The sequence below is a fragment of the Empidonax traillii genome, unplaced genomic scaffold (genome assembly GCF_003031625.1).
Source record: "Empidonax traillii isolate 1590-97213 ecotype Southwest subspecies unplaced genomic scaffold, ASM303162v1 scaffold163:size1593379, whole genome shotgun sequence".
Taxonomy (NCBI): Eukaryota; Metazoa; Chordata; class Aves; order Passeriformes; family Tyrannidae; genus Empidonax; species Empidonax traillii.
The window spans coordinates 840,217-859,639 of record NW_020955356.1 but is presented as its reverse complement, the minus strand read 5'-3'; the positions used below and the strand labels follow the sequence as shown (position 1 = coordinate 859,639).

General features: G+C 40.4%; 1 protein-coding gene across 2 annotated transcripts; it reads left to right on the top strand.

The window, feature by feature from the left end:
- Positions 1-394: 394 nt before the first annotated feature.
- CD86 (CD86 molecule) lies at positions 395-14,841 on the top strand. Of its 2 annotated transcripts, none has more exons than XM_027885276.1 (6): positions 395-572; positions 5,397-5,446; positions 6,733-7,074; positions 11,340-11,651; positions 13,695-13,834; positions 14,609-14,841. In XM_027885276.1, exons 2-6 carry the CDS (start codon positions 5,401-5,403, stop codon positions 14,612-14,614), a joined length of 846 nt encoding a protein of 281 aa, XP_027741077.1. In that variant the 5' UTR covers positions 395-572; positions 5,397-5,400; the 3' UTR covers positions 14,615-14,841. The 2 variants fall into 2 exon arrangements, with proteins under 2 accessions (XP_027741077.1, XP_027741076.1); XM_027885275.1 differs by lacking the exon at positions 395-572 and adding an exon at positions 5,099-5,281.
- Positions 14,842-19,423: the final 4,582 nt, after the last annotated feature.

Here is a 19,423-nt window from a genome sequence, read left to right as displayed (position 1 = left end):
TCCCTCTTCTGTACAATGACTCTTGAAGAGACTCCAGCAACTGACTGGTCTGATATTTGTGACCTGTGCGGGAACAGGGGTGTGCTCCTTCTGTGTTTTATTGTGAAGTCAAACAGTTTAGTGTGATTTGATGAGAAATGAACCCAGCAATTGCTACTTCCCAGCTGACAAGTTTGCTTGACTAGCCTTGAGGCAAGTGCAAGGGCTGGGAAAGGAGAACAGGTATGGTACCCGTGAGGCAGAAGTGGTTCAACCAACTTGCCAGTTCTGTGGCCAGATGTAGCTTACAGGGTCGAGAAATACGTCGATCTGACCTGTCCTTTAGGTGGAACTCAAACACCACAGCTAATCCCAGTGAATGTCTCGTTCTGGTTGATGACGTTCTTCCCCTCTGAATTTCCCCTGCAGTTTCACTTGCAGGGAGAACACTTTGGTGTCCTGTGATTTGCGCAGTAGGACTGTGTGTCGTTAGGCAGCCGCTGTGCTCTCTTTCCGGGATACCTCACTCTACTTGTGGATGAAGAATTCGGCTTGCAGAAGCAGTGGAATGCTCCATGATCTTTGGACCAGAGGTATTATTTGAATAATTGGTGTTTTTTAATTGCTATCAAAAGAAGAGTTTCTAGATGTTAGGGCAAAGTGATCCCAGAATCATAGTGAAAGTCATGGTTCTCCTGGAGATCTTAGATATAAGACAAGGATGTTACTTAGGGAGGGCATAATGGGAAAGAATGAAAAATGCCCTCAGAAATGAAAAATTAGGGAGACAGAGGGTTGTATTTTTTCATGTAATAGCAATATAATTAAACAATAAGCCCAGAATTTTTAAATGTAACTTGTTGTAAAAGATTGTTCTAAAAGAATGAGCAATAGGAGAAGTTTTGCAATCGTTTAAAACAGCAGCACTTTCTAACTGGAGAAGCACGTAGGAAACACAAGTTGCCTGAGTAATGGTATGTTTTTAAAATGTGTCCTTTGATGGATAGTTATATGGTTGTATGGCATAGTATTTGGGTAAAGGGCATCATAGAATTCTCTGAACTTGCCATGTTAAGGGAATTTTCTTAAACTGTGATTTCCTTTGATAACACTTGTTCAATCAACCTGTGTATACATGGGAGAAGGCTGGTAAATGCATTTTTAGGATAATTTAATTTAGTAGCTGCTAGGATAACTTTCAGGTCAGGAGTGGAAAGTCTTAGTCACAGATGTCCTGCCTCCTGGAGGCTCACAGCACTGCTTGTGGTGCTACTCAGTGTTGCAAGTTGGTGGAAATTTTAGAAAAATCCCCACATTAGAAAAGTCAAAAGAGTGATTTACTACTTCAGTGTTTAGTTTTGGTTTGAGTTCAACGTGAAACATGGTGCAGGAGCCTTCCCATAGAATATGTGTACACAGTGTAAGAAAATAAGCTAATTACATGTGAGACCATGCAACAAAAGGAACATTTTGGAAGGAACTGAAGGGCAGTGAAGGAACTTAGGAATCAAAGAGCACAGATGTGACAGTGTCTTTCAAAAGCATATTGGTAAAGCTCTTGCTTACTCCTACTCCTTTATGCTTCAGTGTGCCTGTTGGGGTTTTACATGCTGGTTTTCACATGCTGGACTGGGAGAAACAGGAGACAGAAAGCACAAGCCAATCTCAAACTAAGTCACACCAAGCTTTCTTGCCCTCAGAAGTAAAGGGAGTGAAGTCGCCGTTTTTCTCAAACATCAATTTTAGAGTTCTTAGCCATCCAGAGGGACCATGATAGTCTTGAGAGGTGGGCTGATGCAAATGTCCTGAAGTTGAGCAAAGCAAAGTGCAAGGTCCTACACATGGCTTGTGGCAATCCCAGACACACATGTAGGTCAGGCGGAGAAGTGATTGAGAGCAGCTCTGCAGAGAAGGATTTCAGGGTGATGCTTGGTGAAAAACTTGACATGACCCAGCAACGTGCGCTCTCAGCACAGAAAGGCACATGTATCTGGGGCTGCATGAAAAAGAGTGTGGCCAGCAGGTTGAGGGAGGTGATTGGCCCCCTCTGCTCTGTACCCTTGAGAGACCCCACCTGGAGTATTGTGTAAAATTCTGGTGCCTATAACACAAAAAGGACATGGAACTGTTGGAGCAAGTCCAAAGCAGGGCCAGGAGGTTGATAAGAACCCCTACCTTATGAAGACAGGCTGAGAAAGTTGGGGCTGTTCAGCTTAGAGAAAAGAAGGCTGCATGGAGACCAAAGAGCAATCTTACAGTATCTGAAGGGGGCTACAGGGAAGCTGGAGAGTGGATCTTCATCAGGAACTCTAGTGATAGGACAAGGAGTAGTGGATACAAGTTGAAGAGGGGAAATTTAGGTTGGATATTAGGAAGTAATAGTTTACTGTGAGAGTGGTGAGACACTGAAACAGGTTGTCCAGGGAGGTTGTGGATTCCCCATCCCTGGCAGTGTTTAAGGCCAGGTTGGATAAAGCCTTGAACAACATGGTCTAGTGGGAGATGTCTCTGCCCATGGTAGGGGAGCTTGGGTGATCTTTAAGGTCCCTTCCAAGCCTTAACATTCTATGATTCTATGAATCTATGATTCTGGACAGGAATCTCCCTGTACTGAGACAAGTGGGAACTGTTTCATGAGTTTTCTCAGACTGGTTTGGGCCAAACCAACCCAATTATGAATCAGGCCTGTAAATTGCATGTATTCATGTGGTTTCTTCTCCTTTCAGTGATTGGACTAAGAGATAGTAAAAAAAAAAAAGGTTTGAATGTGAGTACTGGCTGCAAACTACAGAATTTCAGTTAATATACTTCTCCATTTTTCATCTCTGATGTCCACACATGATTTGTAATTGTGAGTCATAAATAGGAATGGCTGACAAAGCTTCAAAAGGCAACACATAGTGCTAGCCTTATTTAGCAAGGGGAAATGTGTACCTCCCCATGGACTGACCTCACATTATTCTGAATGTCAGAGATAATTTTAAAGCCATGGGTCTTCAAACCACTCCCATCTCATTAGTTATCACTGGCACCATGAAAAAGTGCCAGTTCCACAGATGGATGAACTCAGCCTGTCACTAGGAAGACCACACATCCAAACACAGACTACAATGCTCTGAAGTGGAGCAGTGTGGTCCTGCACTGGGCCATGGCCACGAAGAGGGTGGTTTGGTCTGCACCATTTGCCAGCAGCAGGACATATCCTGAAGCTAAGTCTATCCCTCCCCTCTTACCTAGCCCCCGTTGCTTATCAGTTCTAAGATACAAGAAGACTTTCGATGGCCTGCAGATGTAAGAGAAAATTGAGCACAGAATTGTATTGAATATGTCAAAGAAATGTAAGAAGCCAGCACAAATACTGTGTAGTTCCCCTTCCTTCAGCCTTCCTGGATGGACACTGGCTCCAAGGATCTGCATTTGCTTGTTTAAGACATTTTGTAAAAAAGGGGAAGAAAAGCTGCATGCAGCACTGAAGTTGTAGTGGCCCGATTAATGATCCAGCTTCTCTCTATAAAGCAGAGAAGCAGCTTGTCACACACTCAGTGACAAGCAATTCCCCTCTGCAGGGAATGTGGGTGTACACCCATCTGCAGACTCACGGGATCCTTCTTCATGCAAGTATCCCCAGCAACATGCCTTCTCCTGGAAGATGGCAGCCAGGAAACCATGTAGGATCTTTGAGACTTCTGTCCTCACAGCTCCAAATATAACCCCTCAAGAAAGGCAAGCAAGTGTTATCTGGTATTCTTGCCTGTGTTGTCTCTCTCTCACTCCTATTTTCAGTTCTGGTTTTGGTCTTTGCTCCTGTGAGACAGTCATTGCAAAACATGCCCAGCTATAGCAGTACATTCTCTCTACTTAGCTTATGTCTCCAGTTGCTAAATTGTTTTAGCTTCTCCTCTTACACATCTGCATTGGACAAAAATAATAAAAAAAATAAAATAGGGCTATCCTTTATTTTTTTCTTGACTGAAAGCAAAAATTCTTATTTATTTGCTGAGAAGTAGTTTCTGTAGTTGTCAGTGGCTTGGCACATGCCTTTTTATTTAGGCAGTGAATTGTGTGGTTTAATTCAGTGGAGTCTAGCTTGGGAAGAAAACCCCTTGATAACAGTTCACCACGTAGTAGGGCAGCCAGAGCAGAAAGAGAATGACCCCTGCCTACAACAATGGATTCTGCACAAGCCCTCCCTCCCTTTCCTCCTCTTCTGCTATGACAGCTGGATCACAGAAAAAACCATCTATATCCTCTGAGACATTTGGACTTCTTTTTCTCCTTTCCTAAGAAAAGGCGGGATGAACCTGGAAAAAATACAATTGATAGTTCTGTACATTACAGTACACACACAAAAAATATGTCAGTGGACTGAGTGGAATTCTGTATTAAATAGAAGAAGAGACCAGAGACCCAGGGTAAAGACCCAAGTGTACCAGCCTAAAATAAAGCATGAGGAAAAATGCGAAACTATAAGGAAACTGACAGCAGACAGCAATCCCACTGTTTTTAAGTAGTAGGACAGATGGAGAGTTTTTACATCTGCTCCAGCAAAGGAGGAGGATTCTTTGGAGCTGTTTAAAGGAGGAGAGTGAAGGATCATGGCAAGGATAGTGTGGAGGGTTCTTCCAGCTGTATGGAAAATATACACACAAATCCTACAAAGGAGCTGCTAAAATGAAAACTAGCAAATGCAGACCAGTCAGATGCAGGTGCCATTATCTCACCAGTGCATGGGAATGACATTTGGCTGTTTTTCAGGATTATAGGCCTTTATACCACATGAACCCAAGTACCCAGAGAAGTGTTTGCTTATGAGACAAATCACAGGGTTTTTTTCTTTTTTTCTAAAGAGATACCCATTTTTCTTTACCACAAACTATGTGCTGTTTAGCCTCAAATTTTAAAATCATGCAGGATTTCTCTCCGTTACCTTTTACTGTTGTGAAGGATAGATTCCTGTTACAAAACTGAAGGTCACAAACTTCATCACTTCTGGCAGCTGACATCATCATGCTGTCCCCCCCCACCTCCTCCTTCTGTGTCACCCTCTCCTCCCCCTCTACTTTCAGTTCCCCCATCTTCTTCCCACACTACCATGCTCCCCATTCCTTTTTCACCGCTTCAGGCGTTCTGAGTACTTGTTTTGCCCATTGCACCCTGTGGACTCTGTGTTCCTCCCATGGCATACACAGTCTGCAGTAATCTTGCACCACATCAGCTTCTCTGTAAACCAGAGATCTGCCATGGCATGCTTGCTAAAGGCTGGGAAGCACACAGAAGTCCTCACACCAGTCTATGCAAAAAGGTGAGACTAACTTCCTTAATACTCTCTCTCTAAAACTTTTCGGTTTACCATTTCTTTGGGAGTACTGGAGTGTTTTCAACCACTAATGTATTTCTTTCTTTCCTCCTTCTTACAGTGTCATGGCGGTCTGCATATTCTTCCTTTGTGCTATGATACCTCTCCCAGGTAAAAGGCACGTTTTTAATCATTAAAACTGTTTTGATTTTGTGTGTCCTGCTATGTGATACTTTCTCATCCGCTAAGAGGCTCATTCCTTAGTAATAATTAATCATTTACACCGCACAATCAAGGTCATACAGCCTGTGTGTCATATTTAAATTGTGTGCAGGTACTCTATAAAATATATATAGTAAGTACTTTCTCTCTTTAACTTTATATCTTTATATTACACTTATTTTATGTTGCTCTTAAATTTTCAATTTAAATCTACCTTTAAAATGTGTGTATATCACCTGTGTGTATTATAGAGAAGAGCAGTATTAAACTGAAAACTGACAGTTTGATATGGGACAACTGGAGTTTTAGACAGCTGCAGAGATCATTTTGCAGTCTGGTGCTCTGAAAGAACAGTCAAAACTTTGCAGCAGGAGAGAGACTGTAAATCTTCTCCACCTTTTGAACGCAGCAGAGATGTTTGCATCTTCTGGGACAGAGGACTGCGTTTCTTATTCCAAGGCAGTCCTCCAAGCCCTTTGCCACTCATAAAAATGGAGACGTGTGTGGATGAAAGTGGGAGAAAACTCATCCTTTGTGTAATATGGTTCATCCTTTTTTGCATGAAGGCATAATTTTGTTTACTGACCGTTTTTGTTAACAAGATCAGCAACGGAACAGTTAAATCTGACATTTAATCTGTCATTAAACTCTAGATTCATTACAGAGCAGTTAAATCTGACATTTAATTTGTCATTAAACTTTAGATTAATTCTTCATTGAGACTGAAAGCGTTCACCTGTTTCTGACCTTCTGGTCATACATTCCCTTGACACTCACATTTACCACACAGTGTATACTTCACATTTTCTTCAAAACTTCAATGCTGTGTTGTTTTATCAGGAGAGTGAACTCAACTTTTTAAACAGGAATTGTGCAGCTATCTCTTTTGGGGCAGAATTTCATTTCACTCAGGATGCTACGAACAAGAATGGTTTGGACCTTAGGTCAGCAGATAAGTCTTCTAAAATATAGATGCTCACAATATCTGTGTGGTAAACATTCCTGGGAAAGTAAAATATAGGAAGAAAAAGAAGAAACAGTTTTATGACCTGAACTCCATAAGACTATGTGTGTCAGTTTGAATAACTACGTGTCTTGTCATACCTAGAGGAAGAATTTGTGTCTAAATGCCGGTGTTTTTATTGCCACTGCCATTAAGTGTTGCTTCTGTGAGCCCAACTTGGTGTTCTTTTGTAGCTGGTGGAAATTTTAATTTTTCTCTCTCTCTGTCTAAGGTATTGCTGGCAGTGTGCATCAGGTGAAGGCATTTCTCAATCACACTGCATACCTATCCTGCTATTTTCCAAACCCTCAGAAAATTGACGCGAGGGACTTAATAGTTTTTTGGCAAAAAGACTCTGATAGCGTGGTGAACGAACTATACTACGGTGAAGAAAAATATGACCACCTCAGTCCTGAGTATATAAATCGCACAAAAGTGGATGTGGACAAATGGACTTTGCAATTGCTAAATGCAGGAGTAAAGGACGAGGGATGCTATGAGTGTATTATACAGCACAAAAAGGAAGGACCGCCGAAGGTCATACACACATCTGAGTGCTCACTGCACATCATTGGTAAGTAACCTCTTCCAACTGCCATCTGCTCCGAGGGTTTTGGGGGGATTCTCTGTGGCTTTGTTCAGTCCAGAAATATGGGTCCTGTCTCCAAGTCACTGAAAAGGTACCCGCACAGGAGCAGAATTTCTAAAGATGGATAAGAGCATTCTCAATAGGAAGTCCTTATCTGTGAATGAAAAGTACTCAGGTAAGCAGAAGAAGTAGAAAATGAGGCAATAATTTGCTCGATATTACATGATCCCTGATTTCCACCCTGTCATACTTTATTGTGAAAACCATTCTACCTTCTTCCTCTTGCCTCCTACAAGTTTTATGACTTTAAGGACTCTGGAAAATAAACTTTATTTGCATCTGATGCACTACCTTCTATTAAAAGTAGCAATAGTTATCGTCATTGGTGGTACATTAGAATTGAAACATAGCAAGATCTCTGCAAACACCCAGCTATTTTATGACCATATAAATCAAAGGGAAAATAAAGAAAAGAACACCTTGCATAGAGGGCTAGAAATTCATATGTTCAGCTAAAGGAAAACTGAAAATATCTCTGAAGAAAAAAATGCATGCATTAATGAGATTCAACCTGATTTTTTGCATCAGAGAATTTTTTGTAGTTAGAGGAAAAGACAGTAATCTTTTAACAGGGAAATAAAAATGAGGCACTAATCTTTTCCTAATATTTTCTAATATTTTTAATAATTCCTAATATATAATCATAATGGTTTTTCTATTTTAAACTAATCTGTTAGTATAACCTTTAACAATATGCCTATATTCTGTCTTCCTCCACTTTGATAGTGCTAGCCATTAATAATAGCAGCTTCTAACTTCCACAGGCTTCAGCATATTAATCTGAAAGAGAACAGGAAATGTGTAACTGCAGCCAAAAATGGAGTACCAGCACATCTGAGCCTGTTTAGCTTTGTGTTACCAGCAAGTGTTCCCTCGATCCAGAGATAGAAAACCTAGATTGTTCATTTTGATTCTCCCAGGATCTACTTGACAAGCATTTTTAGTGAAGTTTTAGAACTCAGAAACTCATAATGTGCACTAAGTATCAAGGCCTCCAATTTAAGAGATGCTTAGCATCAATTGCTTGATTAATTCAAACAGTTAAGTCAGTTATCAGCTTAGCCAATATCTGAGCAACATGTTATAGGTATCTCATATTTAAGCACTAAGACTCTCCTATACTTTGTAAGGTTTATCTCAGGAAGACTGTCTGAACTATGTGCTGCTGTTGAGTTCCTTCCAAATGGGTCTCTGTTCAGTAAAGTCCTAAACAAAGGAGCAGTATAAAACCATTAAAAATAAAATCAAAATAATTAGAAGAAAAATACAAATGTTAAAGGGGAAATACAAATGTTGAAATGTACCTGTGCTTACATGCTGTTTTTTAATTAGACACTCATACCATACATGGAGGGCTTTTTGTAGTTTGGCATGTCACACTTAAAATGGACTTAAGAAAGATTGTGTACTGTACAAGAATGATAGGGCAGTCACACAAAGCTATCTAGATCCCTTGATAACCAAGCCTATTCAGAAATACTGAAGTAGCTTCTAATATAGTTTACACAGGTTATTTTTATGTATTACATTAGTACAATATACAGATAGCGTGAAGGTGTGTCAGGGGAGGTTTAGGTTGGATATTAGGAGGTTTTTCATCCAGAGGGTGGTTGGGCACTGGAACAGGATCCCCAGGGAAATGGTCACAGCGCCAAGCCTGCCAGAGTTCAAGAACTGTTGGGACAATGCTCCCAGGCACATGATGTGATTCTTGGGGTGCAGGACAAGGAGTTGGACTTTGATGATCCTTGTGGGTCCCTTTCAACTCAGGAGATTCTATGACTCTATAATACGTATGTTGTATGCATTGTGTACAGCCAGGATGACATATAATAACAATGAACTCAGATCCTTCTCCAGAAAAAAAAGGGAAGGCTTTACAATGGAAAACTTTGGCTCTTAAAACATGGAAGGTACAGACCATGGTGACAATCTGATTAACTGGAAAAATCTGCTGCAATAGCAAGTCTGCAGTGCATCCTCTGGATGAACTAAAAAGGGAAGTAGGTGAGGCTGGGGAAGCTGTTCAAAATATGCACTAGTCAAAGTGCTGGAAATGAAGCCGATGTCAGAAAAGAGACTTACAGTGTGTGACCTCATTTTAAAAGAGATGTTGAAAAACTGTAAAGTATGAAGAAAAGCTCTACTAGAGTTATCTGAAGGCTGGAAAAAATACAGTCCAACTAAAGACATTAAAATAGCAATCTGATTACCTTATAACACAGAATAATGAGAAGAGCCTTGTTTCCAGAGTGTGGGAACCTGAAATATACATAAAATACTGGATATTAAAAAATTTTAAAAGGGCTAATGAATTCAGTGACAGTCAGTGTCTGGAAGCAAGTGAGAAGTAAGGTACATTGTCACTTGAGAAAACAGAACAAAACCAAGGAGGATGATTAAGCCATTGAGAAAAATATTAAGGGCTTGATGGATCTGCTGTCTCTTGAAGTATTGAATCTAAACCCGTAGCCTTTTTGTAAGATGCTATCTTTAACTATGAAAGATGTCCTGAAATGTGCTTTTCTATTAACAACAAAAAACTCACATATATGTAGCCCACACCCTGCATGCAACCAACATCACTTTTCAGTAAAATGAGGTTCCAGAAGCTATAAAACAGAAGTGCAGGGTATATTCCGCTATTTCCACTTGCTTACTGTCAATAAGATTGAAACCCTTAAATCACTTGGATGATGTGACAAGTTTCACAGCCATGGATTACAATCCTGCCATCTCTATAAAATACCAAGGAGAGAATAAATACTCCAGACCAGAAGTCTGACAGCAGTCAGCTAAGCAAGTCAGACCTTGAGGAAGAAGAGAAAGCTTGAGCTTTCCTGAGGGACAACTTAGCTAAATTTTGGAGTATAAAAAAGGGGGGCTTTTTCAATTTTGATTTCATATCCATGGAGTCTCTTGGGGGGATTTAAGCAACTAAACTAAATCCTATTCCCTGTGTGCTAGGATAGAGCAAATAAAAGCAACATCATGTTTCTTCATTCATGCATGTTAAGAATGCAGTAGGGCAAGGATGAGATCCTGGATCCAACACACTGAATGTCTGTTCAGAAGAGCGAGACCCTCTTAGGCATGTATTTTTCTAAGTATCCTCTCCCCCTTCTTCAATATTTCTCTGTATTTTCTTTAGTCTTATTGGCACTGAAATAATGAAACATTTTCAATTAAGTCTTGAGTCTGTTTCTTGGGGTTTATTGCTGATTTTTGGGAAGGGACTGTTGTTTGTTTGTTTGTTTTTTAACTTGCTGTATACCAACATGTAGTCAGTATTATGGCTACATTCTCTCCTTCTCCTTTTCCATCAGAGTCTACTATTTTTACTACGACCTTTTAACCAGAAAAATCCTGATTGAGAATATTTAAGAGATTATTTAAGAGAGAGTAGTGGTTAATATCTTCCATTTTTTTAATTCATATTTTATTTTTAAATGGTTTTTCCCAATCCTGTTTCACTATTTCTTGCCTGGGAAACTTGCGTTTTCATTGGCAAAGTAAAAAAACCTTATGCTATGGTCATTTCTACCTAAAAAGCTACACTAAGGGAAGCCTACTACCGAGCTCTGATGAGTGAATTACTTTATATGCTGCAAAATGTTTGCTCACATTACTGACAGACACCAAGGATATTTCTGCTCATGACAGCCCTGCACCTCAAACTTACCCCATCTGAATTCTCTCAGATGATCTCTTTCTCTACATTTCACAGTTACAAGTTTTTGTTTTTCCCCTTACCCGTTCAGGAGGTCAAAAGTAGGCAGCACTGTGTCCCCTTCCCATTTTTTGCTTAAGCCCTTACCTGTAAGCAGACCAGGTTTGGTTATTCTGAGGTGTCAATACTTCCAAAGGAGGTGGGAGAGACAGAGGCCCATTGTCTTGCTGATCAGACTTATATCTTTGAAACACCCTGAAGACAAGAAGCAACAAGTCTACATGCACACAAAAAAAACCCAACAACAAAACCCACAAACCTCACCCACACCAAAACAAAACAAAAACACCAAACCAAACAAACAAAAACCATAGAAAAAAAACCCTTCTTGGAACATCCATCTTCTTCCTCAAGAAAACTCTTCGGAGTTGTTTCTGCTTGAAAATCTTAAATAATTGGCAGGAACTGCCACAGATGTGGTATATCTGGCTCATGATGCTTTCTCATTGGTCTGTTTCAGCCAACTATAGTCAACCTGAGATAGCACAACTGCACACTGGGGAACTAAAGCCCAATGGATACTTGAATCTATCCTGTTCTTCCATTGGAGGTTATCCAGAGCCTAAGGAGATGACTTGGCTAATGTCATATGAAAACACAACAAACAGACATATGCCTCACATGGACGTCTCACAGGATGCTATAACAAAGCTGTACAATGTTACTAGCAAGCTGAATATCCCAGTTCCTACAAACAGCCTCGCTAATATTAGCTGCTTGCTTCACCTCGGAGAGCAGCTGGGAATCCTTGTCTCAGCGCCGCTACACATAGGTGAGTCTCCATTTGCCCGTTCCGATTTTTGCGTGGGTAGGAGCAGCGCATGCTGCAGTAGAGCTGTCACAGAGAGCAGCATAGCCAGGGCAGGGAACAAACCCTAACTCGTAGCAGCAGTTTGTTACAAGGGTTGTATGCTCTCCATCTGTTTGCCACTGAACTCCCTATCTTTTCCACATGGCAAATCTTACTACAGCAAGGAGAGGGCACAGAGAAGGAAGGCTAATGTTACACAATCCAGAACATATCATCCCTACTCATCCATTCCCTAGAAGATACTGCAGTAGCAACAAAGCAACCTGGATATCTGGATTAGGCAGCAACTGGTCTCCAGAGGTGAGAGCTGTTGAGAGAGGTTGACACTTCACAGAACTGTTGAGGTTGGAAGAGGCATCTGAAAATGATCTAGTTTAACCACTCTGCTCAGACTAGGGTCAATAGTTAGCACAGGGCCTTATCCAGTTGAATTTTAAATACCTCCCAGGATAAAAACTCCACAACCTCTCTCAGGACGCGTTCCAAATTTAGACTACCCTGACAGTAAAAAAAGGGTCTTTTAATTCAGGTTTAAAGTGCTTGAACTGCTATTCTTAATCGTTCCTTAGAGAAAGTCAGAAGGCAAAACAGAAGGGCCCCTTAGACCATATTTGGTTCACAAACTGCCAAATAGACTATGCTGAGTTTAAGTGTAAAGGCCATGAAACTTGGACTTGTATTAGAAGCATTCCTGGTGGTTTTCATAACATTTGGCAGAATGAAGTGCACATTCCAAAATGACTATTTGGGGATTTTTCTTCTTTGAGATTGTGTCTTTTTTGAGATACCTCTTGCAAGAAGAAGCTGGAGACCTGAGTTTCAATATGACTTTGCTGTTGGATTATCTCAGGGTTCCACATGACTGATCCTTTCTTTAAATTAAAGCATTATTTTATTTATTTTCTGGAACAGGACGACATCTTTTGGCATATTTTTGTTTGTAAGCTATGGCACAAACACATCAAAATAAAGACAATTCCCACTTTGTCATAAGTTTGTTTGGCTTGCATATGTCTCTTTTAGACAATGCTGAAGATGAAGAGCTGTGCTTCAACTGACAGGAACGGTGAGCAACGGTGAGGGAATGGAAGCATTGCAGGAAAGCCTGCCAGGGCAGTACAGACATGCACTTTCCTTCTGCTGATGTAAAAGAACCTTGCCACTTTTTCTGAAAAATTTCTACAGTGCAGTTATCTTAATATAAATTTAGCTAAAGGGTGAAGTTATCAATGGCAAACTGCCTCTAATGTCTTTAAATTCTAGGATTTTATACTAAAATACAATCCAAAAGTCTTCTAAGGTTTGTTTAGTTCTACACATTCCTCATGAATGTTGACATGGCTATATTAGCTATACTGGCTATAATGCTGTATCCTCTTCTTCTCTGTTCAATTCTTCTCTCCTCCGTAGCTTTATGAAAGCAGTCACCTGATAAGCAGAGATGGTAAGAAACCAGAAACTCCACATAAACATAAGTTTTGTTTGGTAGTAACTGAACCTCTATCAGCTGCTAAGCTTACCAACCAAAACCTCAGAAACACAGAAACCAGAAATAGGGGGAAAGTCCTTTGCATTCCCTGCTACTTTCACATCCCTTCCAGCATTTCGTTAGGCTTTGACCATCATTTGCAACAGATACCAAGTAGTAACATAACCAAGGTTCTTTGAACTTGTTCAGTAGCATTAGCACAGTAGCTTCCTCACAGGCTCTTTTATTAATTAAGTTGCTAATCCCTCACATGTTACCTAAACCTCAGAAAGAGTGCTTTGCCTTACTGTTGCTGAAGTGATGATTAAGACCTAGTAGTTTCTCTAGGTTTTGGAAATGGAAATAAAACAATATGGATAGTGATTTATTGACACTGTTAAAGCACTGTAAAAGCAAAGGATGCTGAGGGCCTTTACCTAAACTTCTAATTCACTTTACTTTGGAATAGAGTGTTTAAGCTAACTGTCACCAAATTAAATCTTTCCTGTGTGTATCTTCTCTGTTTTCTTATTCAGAGATACAGGAGCAAGGAGAGGAGAAAGTAAATATAAATTTCTCTGGCCCACTTATAGCTGTGGTTGTACTGGTGACACTTCTTCTGGGTTTTGTGATATTGAAGAACAGAAATATCTTTTCTACCAACCGGAGTAAGTCATTACTTGTCATTCTGCTCTACCATCCCTCATTTCATAGGTTTTAACCTTTGTAATCATCCCTTTACCTACTTTCCAGGTAAAGAGTTTCATGTTGGACTTAAGCTAAACTTCCTAGGACAATTTAATTCCTGTAGGACAATTTAATTCCTACAACAACTTAGTCCATCCTGCAGCAAGTCAAAACATTTGTCTTGTCCTAGGATCTACCTCTCTCTCTTGTTTGTGCTCTGTAAGGCTGCCATGGCACCAGGTCACCACCTTTTCCTGTAGTTTCAGCCTTATTTTAATGGATTTTGAGTAGATTTGGCTCCTAAAATCCTTGAACTGTATAAATCTTTCTTGTCCATCACTGCTTATAAGGTGGAACTGAGGAAGGGATGAGATGAACTTAGATGAAGTGCAAGGATCTCCATCATCACAGAGCTGAATGCTCACCACAAGCTGCCCACACACTGGACTGGAAGAATCATCTTGTACTAGGAACAGTATTTGATCTTTGTACTGCATATCTCTATTTTCTTCCAAGACTAGTTATCTTCAGTCCAGGGTTTGTTTGGCACTGAAAGGATCCTCATGCTGACATCAGAGTCTATTCTTCCTTGTAGCAAAAGGGAAATGCATTCCTCAGTCAGTCCTGTTTCCTACACAGCCAAAGGCCCTGAGCACTACCTCATTCTTTTTTCCAAATTCTAAGGTAACTGAACATTAACTATCAACTCTTTTTCAGCTCCTATTTATCACATTTCTGTAAATCACATATTCATCTATTTCAGGTCTAGCAGTATAGAAGCTATCCAGCTTGAAACTGAGGCCATCAGCCAGACTACTGACAGAGAACTGCCTCTGCACATAGCAAGGCCTGAGGTCCTATGTTTTTAGAGGCTCTGCCAGAACAAGAATCCCCCACAGATGCCCTACAGAACAACATGCAACATTTTTGTCTGATGGCTGAAACCTACTGCCCAGTGTATTATGGTTTTATTTTTGCTCCAGGAGGGTAGTAAATATGATGTAAATAGTAAATGATGGTAGTAAATACGATGCTCTGCCTCATAAGGACTACATTTTTGATGTATCTTTTATTGCGCACTTTGAAAATGTAAAATCCTGACAGTCAATGAAGAAAACAGAGCTGCAAGAGTTATGGAATGCCTCAGAAATAGAGTTAGGCCACAATCTGTGAATCATAACCATTGATGCAAATAGGCAGGCTATTAGTCACAGAATCACAGAATCACAGAATGGCTTGGGTTGGAAGGGACCTTAAAGATCACCTAGTTCTACCTCCCCTGCCTAATCATGAGGCACAAATGCTTTTGGCAGAGTCAGTGTGGCTTTGCACCAGTAACTTTCTTGTAAAGCTTCAAGCCAGAAAGAGGAACTTCAGGGCACTTCCCCACCTTCGGAGAAAAGTCGCACAATTCCTATCAGGCATTTGAAATGAAAAATATTCTTCAGGAAATACCTGCTTTAAACGTAATTTCTGATTATCTTAATTTTTTTTAATATCGTCCAAGCTTAATATGCCTGGACAGTTAGTACCTCCACACTCTGTTCTTCCCTATTCTGACTGAATGCTGCAGTAGTTGTTCAGGTGGATGCAGGGATAGAAAATGAAAGCATGAGGTATCATTCATACATGTATACATCTAAACATACAAAATTAAGCTGACCAGATAATGAAAAAATGTTACATGAGTAGATGATGTTCCAGTTTGGTTGACTATGTTCTCCCCTTGTTAATTTTGCTTCAAAATTGAAGATAGAGCAATCCATACATTCTGGTATGTTCAGCTGTAGGAGGTAGTTTTACCTTTCAGAAAAAATTCTTTTTCACTCAAAATGTGCCAGCTCTCCAATCTTGAATGACCTCTGCACCTTATATTCTTCAACAGCATTGACATCTTTTAAAAGCAAGAACACAGCAGAACCGAGACAAAAATTGTTCCGAGGTCTTGATTGTGTTTGTAGGTCTGGCATTTTCAGAAAGAGCAGGAACATCATATTCTCAAGACAAATTTCAGCTCAGAGTTGCACTTTGGGGACATAAATTCTCTACAGTTTCTCCTGCATGCAAATATTCTTTTCTGTTAAATGATATTGTGAGTTGCTAGATTCCACCTCAATTTTTACTCTTTTTTCAAGTGTGTGAGAGAAACGCATGTTCTTTTGAGTTAGCTAAACTATTTGGGAGTCAGTTTATTAAGCTATTACACTAACGTTCCAAATACTTTCATTCAGACCCATATCATTCAAATGTTATTAAAAGTCTAAGGGTTTATTTTTCTGTAAAAGTTTATACTCGCTAGCAAACTTATTTAATGATTTATTAAAACATATGTCTTTTTCTGTGTTGCTGTTTTTATTCTCCTGCCATTAAAGCAGTATACTGGGGAATACTGACATTTGGTGTTCTTTGGGAGGAAACATTTCCAGAATTACTTCTTGGAAACAAATGAATAAAATAAGTATTGATGCAATGACCAAGAATGGCACAATGGAAGGTTTTCACATGTTCATCCATGGAGCTGCCTCTATGTGCACAGCTCTGTGTGTTTTGATTCATTGACCTATACACCTCAAAGATTAGATAGAAAATAGCAGTCTGAAAATTTTGGATTCTGTGTTGGAGGTTGTCAAATATATCTCCAGTGAGTTGCATAATCTTCTCTAACTCCTGATGCCATTTGGTTCCTTAATTAGCGCATGTGTTCAACAGTCAGGTATGCTAAATCACATAGACACTCACCAGACTTGTGATGTCTCTCCTGCTTTTTTCGACACATGCTGTAATTCAGTTTTTTTTTTCAACATTTTCCTTTCCCACTCAAGTCATCCACCTCAAATGCTCACTAACACTGAGGTCAGAACAATAGTCAAACCCTACTTTGCTCCTACCCAAACAGCGAACCCCATGGATCTTTTATCTCCCATATGACTGGATCCACACATGTACATATATGCTATTCTACTCACAATCTTGGAATTCTACTACTGGTCTCTGAATCCTGGTATGCTGCTTGTCTGCTCAGCTCTGTGCACTGAGGGAAAAACCATCACCAACCTTTCATGTTTTTCTATAGGACAAAAACAATAATCAGTTCCTCTACAATGGATAAGGGTTCTGGAATTCCATGTTAAGACTCAAGAGTCCTATAGCATATTTGCTTAGCAGGAAAAAGTAATTCTTAGCACTTGAAAATTCAACAGTTTTTGCAACATGCCTTAGGACCTCTGAGGGAGCTTTTCATCCTGACAGTATTTGCTGTCACTTATCTGTAGCTGCAACTAGTGGAAAAAGTGACATGGTGAGTTAGGTTTATCCTTTGACAATTCCCTTCTATCCTTAATTTTTTCATAATTGGTGAAGTTGTTTGTTTTCCTCCTTGCCATCCATCTACTTTAGGCTGCCTTCTCCTATTATGTGCTTAATTTCTCTACCTCCTCTTATTCTTGCTCTTAAAATCAACTCTAATTCCCTCCTGCAGTTAAAGACATTTAAGGGGAAAAAAACAGATGGGCTTCAGGGAAAAATCTTAGTTTGTCTCTTTCTGTTCAAATGCATTAATCCTCTGCACTAGCAGGTGTAATGAACACAGTAGCAAGGCACAGGAAAAGCATGGCTGATGTGCTGGCATTTTTGTCCTCTATAGAGATACATTCAGATTTCCAGACTCTCTTCTCACACACTTCACTTTTTTCTTTGGCAGCTTCCTTTCAGTCATTCAGTGACTCCATAAACATGGCAAGCAAATGAATAAGCATACGCCCCTATGTACCACAGCATGTAACAGCTTCACTTAAAAACACTATTCCTTTATTTTCAGGTGGAACATTATGAATTGCAGAAAATACTAACAAAGAAATGGAAAAGGTGTGTTAAACTAGTATCCAATGCCCTAAAGTAAAATCCTGTCATCAGTTGTGATAGATTGCTTCAGGATCACTGATTAACCAGCAATGAATCACCACATAACTGAGACTGGAATGGACCTAGGCAGATTGTCCAACTCAACCCTCTTGCTCAAGCAGGGTCACCTGGAGCAAATTGTCCAGGTCCATGTCCAGACAGCCTCTGAATATCTCCTAGGAGGGAGACTCCACAACATATCCAGGCAACCTGATGCAGAGCTCAGTCACTCTTCACAGTAAAAGAGGGTTTCCTGGTGTTCAGAGGGAAACTCCTGGGTTTCAGTTTGTGCGTATTGCCTTTGGGCCTGTTACTGGGCACCACTGAGAGCCTGGCTCAGTCTCTTTTGCACCCTCCCTTCAGGCACTTACACACGCTGATGAGATCTCTCCAAGGCTTCTCTTCTCCAGGCTGAGCAGTCCCAGGGTACTCAGCCTTTGCTCAGAGGAGAAACGCTCCAGTCCTTTAATCATCTTTGTGATCCTTCACCGAACTCTCTCCAGTATGTCCATGTCTCTTGCCTACTGGGAAGCCCAAAACTGGGCACAGGACATGAGGTGGTGCCTCACCAGTGATCACCTCCCTCAGCCTGCTGGAAGTGGATGCAGCCCAGATACTGTTGGCTGCCTTTGCCACGAGGGCGCACTGCTGCCTCATCTTCAATTTGTCCACTAGGCCACTCCTGTCCTTTTCTGCAGAGCCGTTTTCCAGATGGTTTCCCCCAGTCTGTACCTGTGAATGGTGTTATTAATCCTAAGGTGCAGGACTTTGAATTTCCTTTTTTTTTGAGGTCACTCCCTGCCCATTTCTCCAGCCTCTTGAGATCCCTCTGGATGGCCATATGACTGCCTGGTATGCCACTCCTCCAGGTTTTCATCATCTTCAAAGTTGCTGAGTGTACACATGCTCCCAGCATCCAGGTCATTAGTGAAGAGGAAAATCAGTTAGTTTTACTGTAAATTCCTTAATGTCTCCAGTGCTACTGCTATGGTTAACAGGTGATGGAACAGTGGAGTGTTGCATTTCCAGAATATTCCACAGTCACTTCTGAGAAGATTGTCATTAACAAAGCATTTCATGCCAAATGGCTTTTTTTACCCTTTCACATGAATTATTTGCTACTGGAGGTTTCATTTAACCACAGAAATACAGTAATTCTAATTAAGAAATGTAGTTCTTATGACTATTACCTCTATGTTTTGGTTTCAAATTCTTTTTCTTCTTCCTTTCCAAACTCAGAAGGCAACAAGAAAAAAAATACATTAAGTACTTCCCTACACTGGAGTGCTGGGCTGTCATAATTCATAACTGATCTCTCTTTGGTTTTCCATCTTCTGCACTAGGAGGGCCATAATGCTGCGACAGGGAAGTTTAAGCAAGACATGTTTTCTGATCTCAGGATTGACTACCAGAAGGTTTTCAAGAGAAAAACTACAGTTAGACAAAAAAGTTGGTGAAAGTTGAGAAATACTTAGAAATGGAGGAGGTCTGAGAAAGTATAAGGAGAAGAGTGATATGCAGGGCTGGCCTGCACATGCATCAAGTGCAGAGCTGCTTCACAGACTCCAGGAAAGCTGGGCAAGGCTACTCTGCAGACAGCAGACATGCCACTAGCAAGGAGAGGTTCTGCACAGAAGTCCAGAAATTCAGAATACTCTTACAGATGTTGATGTGCCAT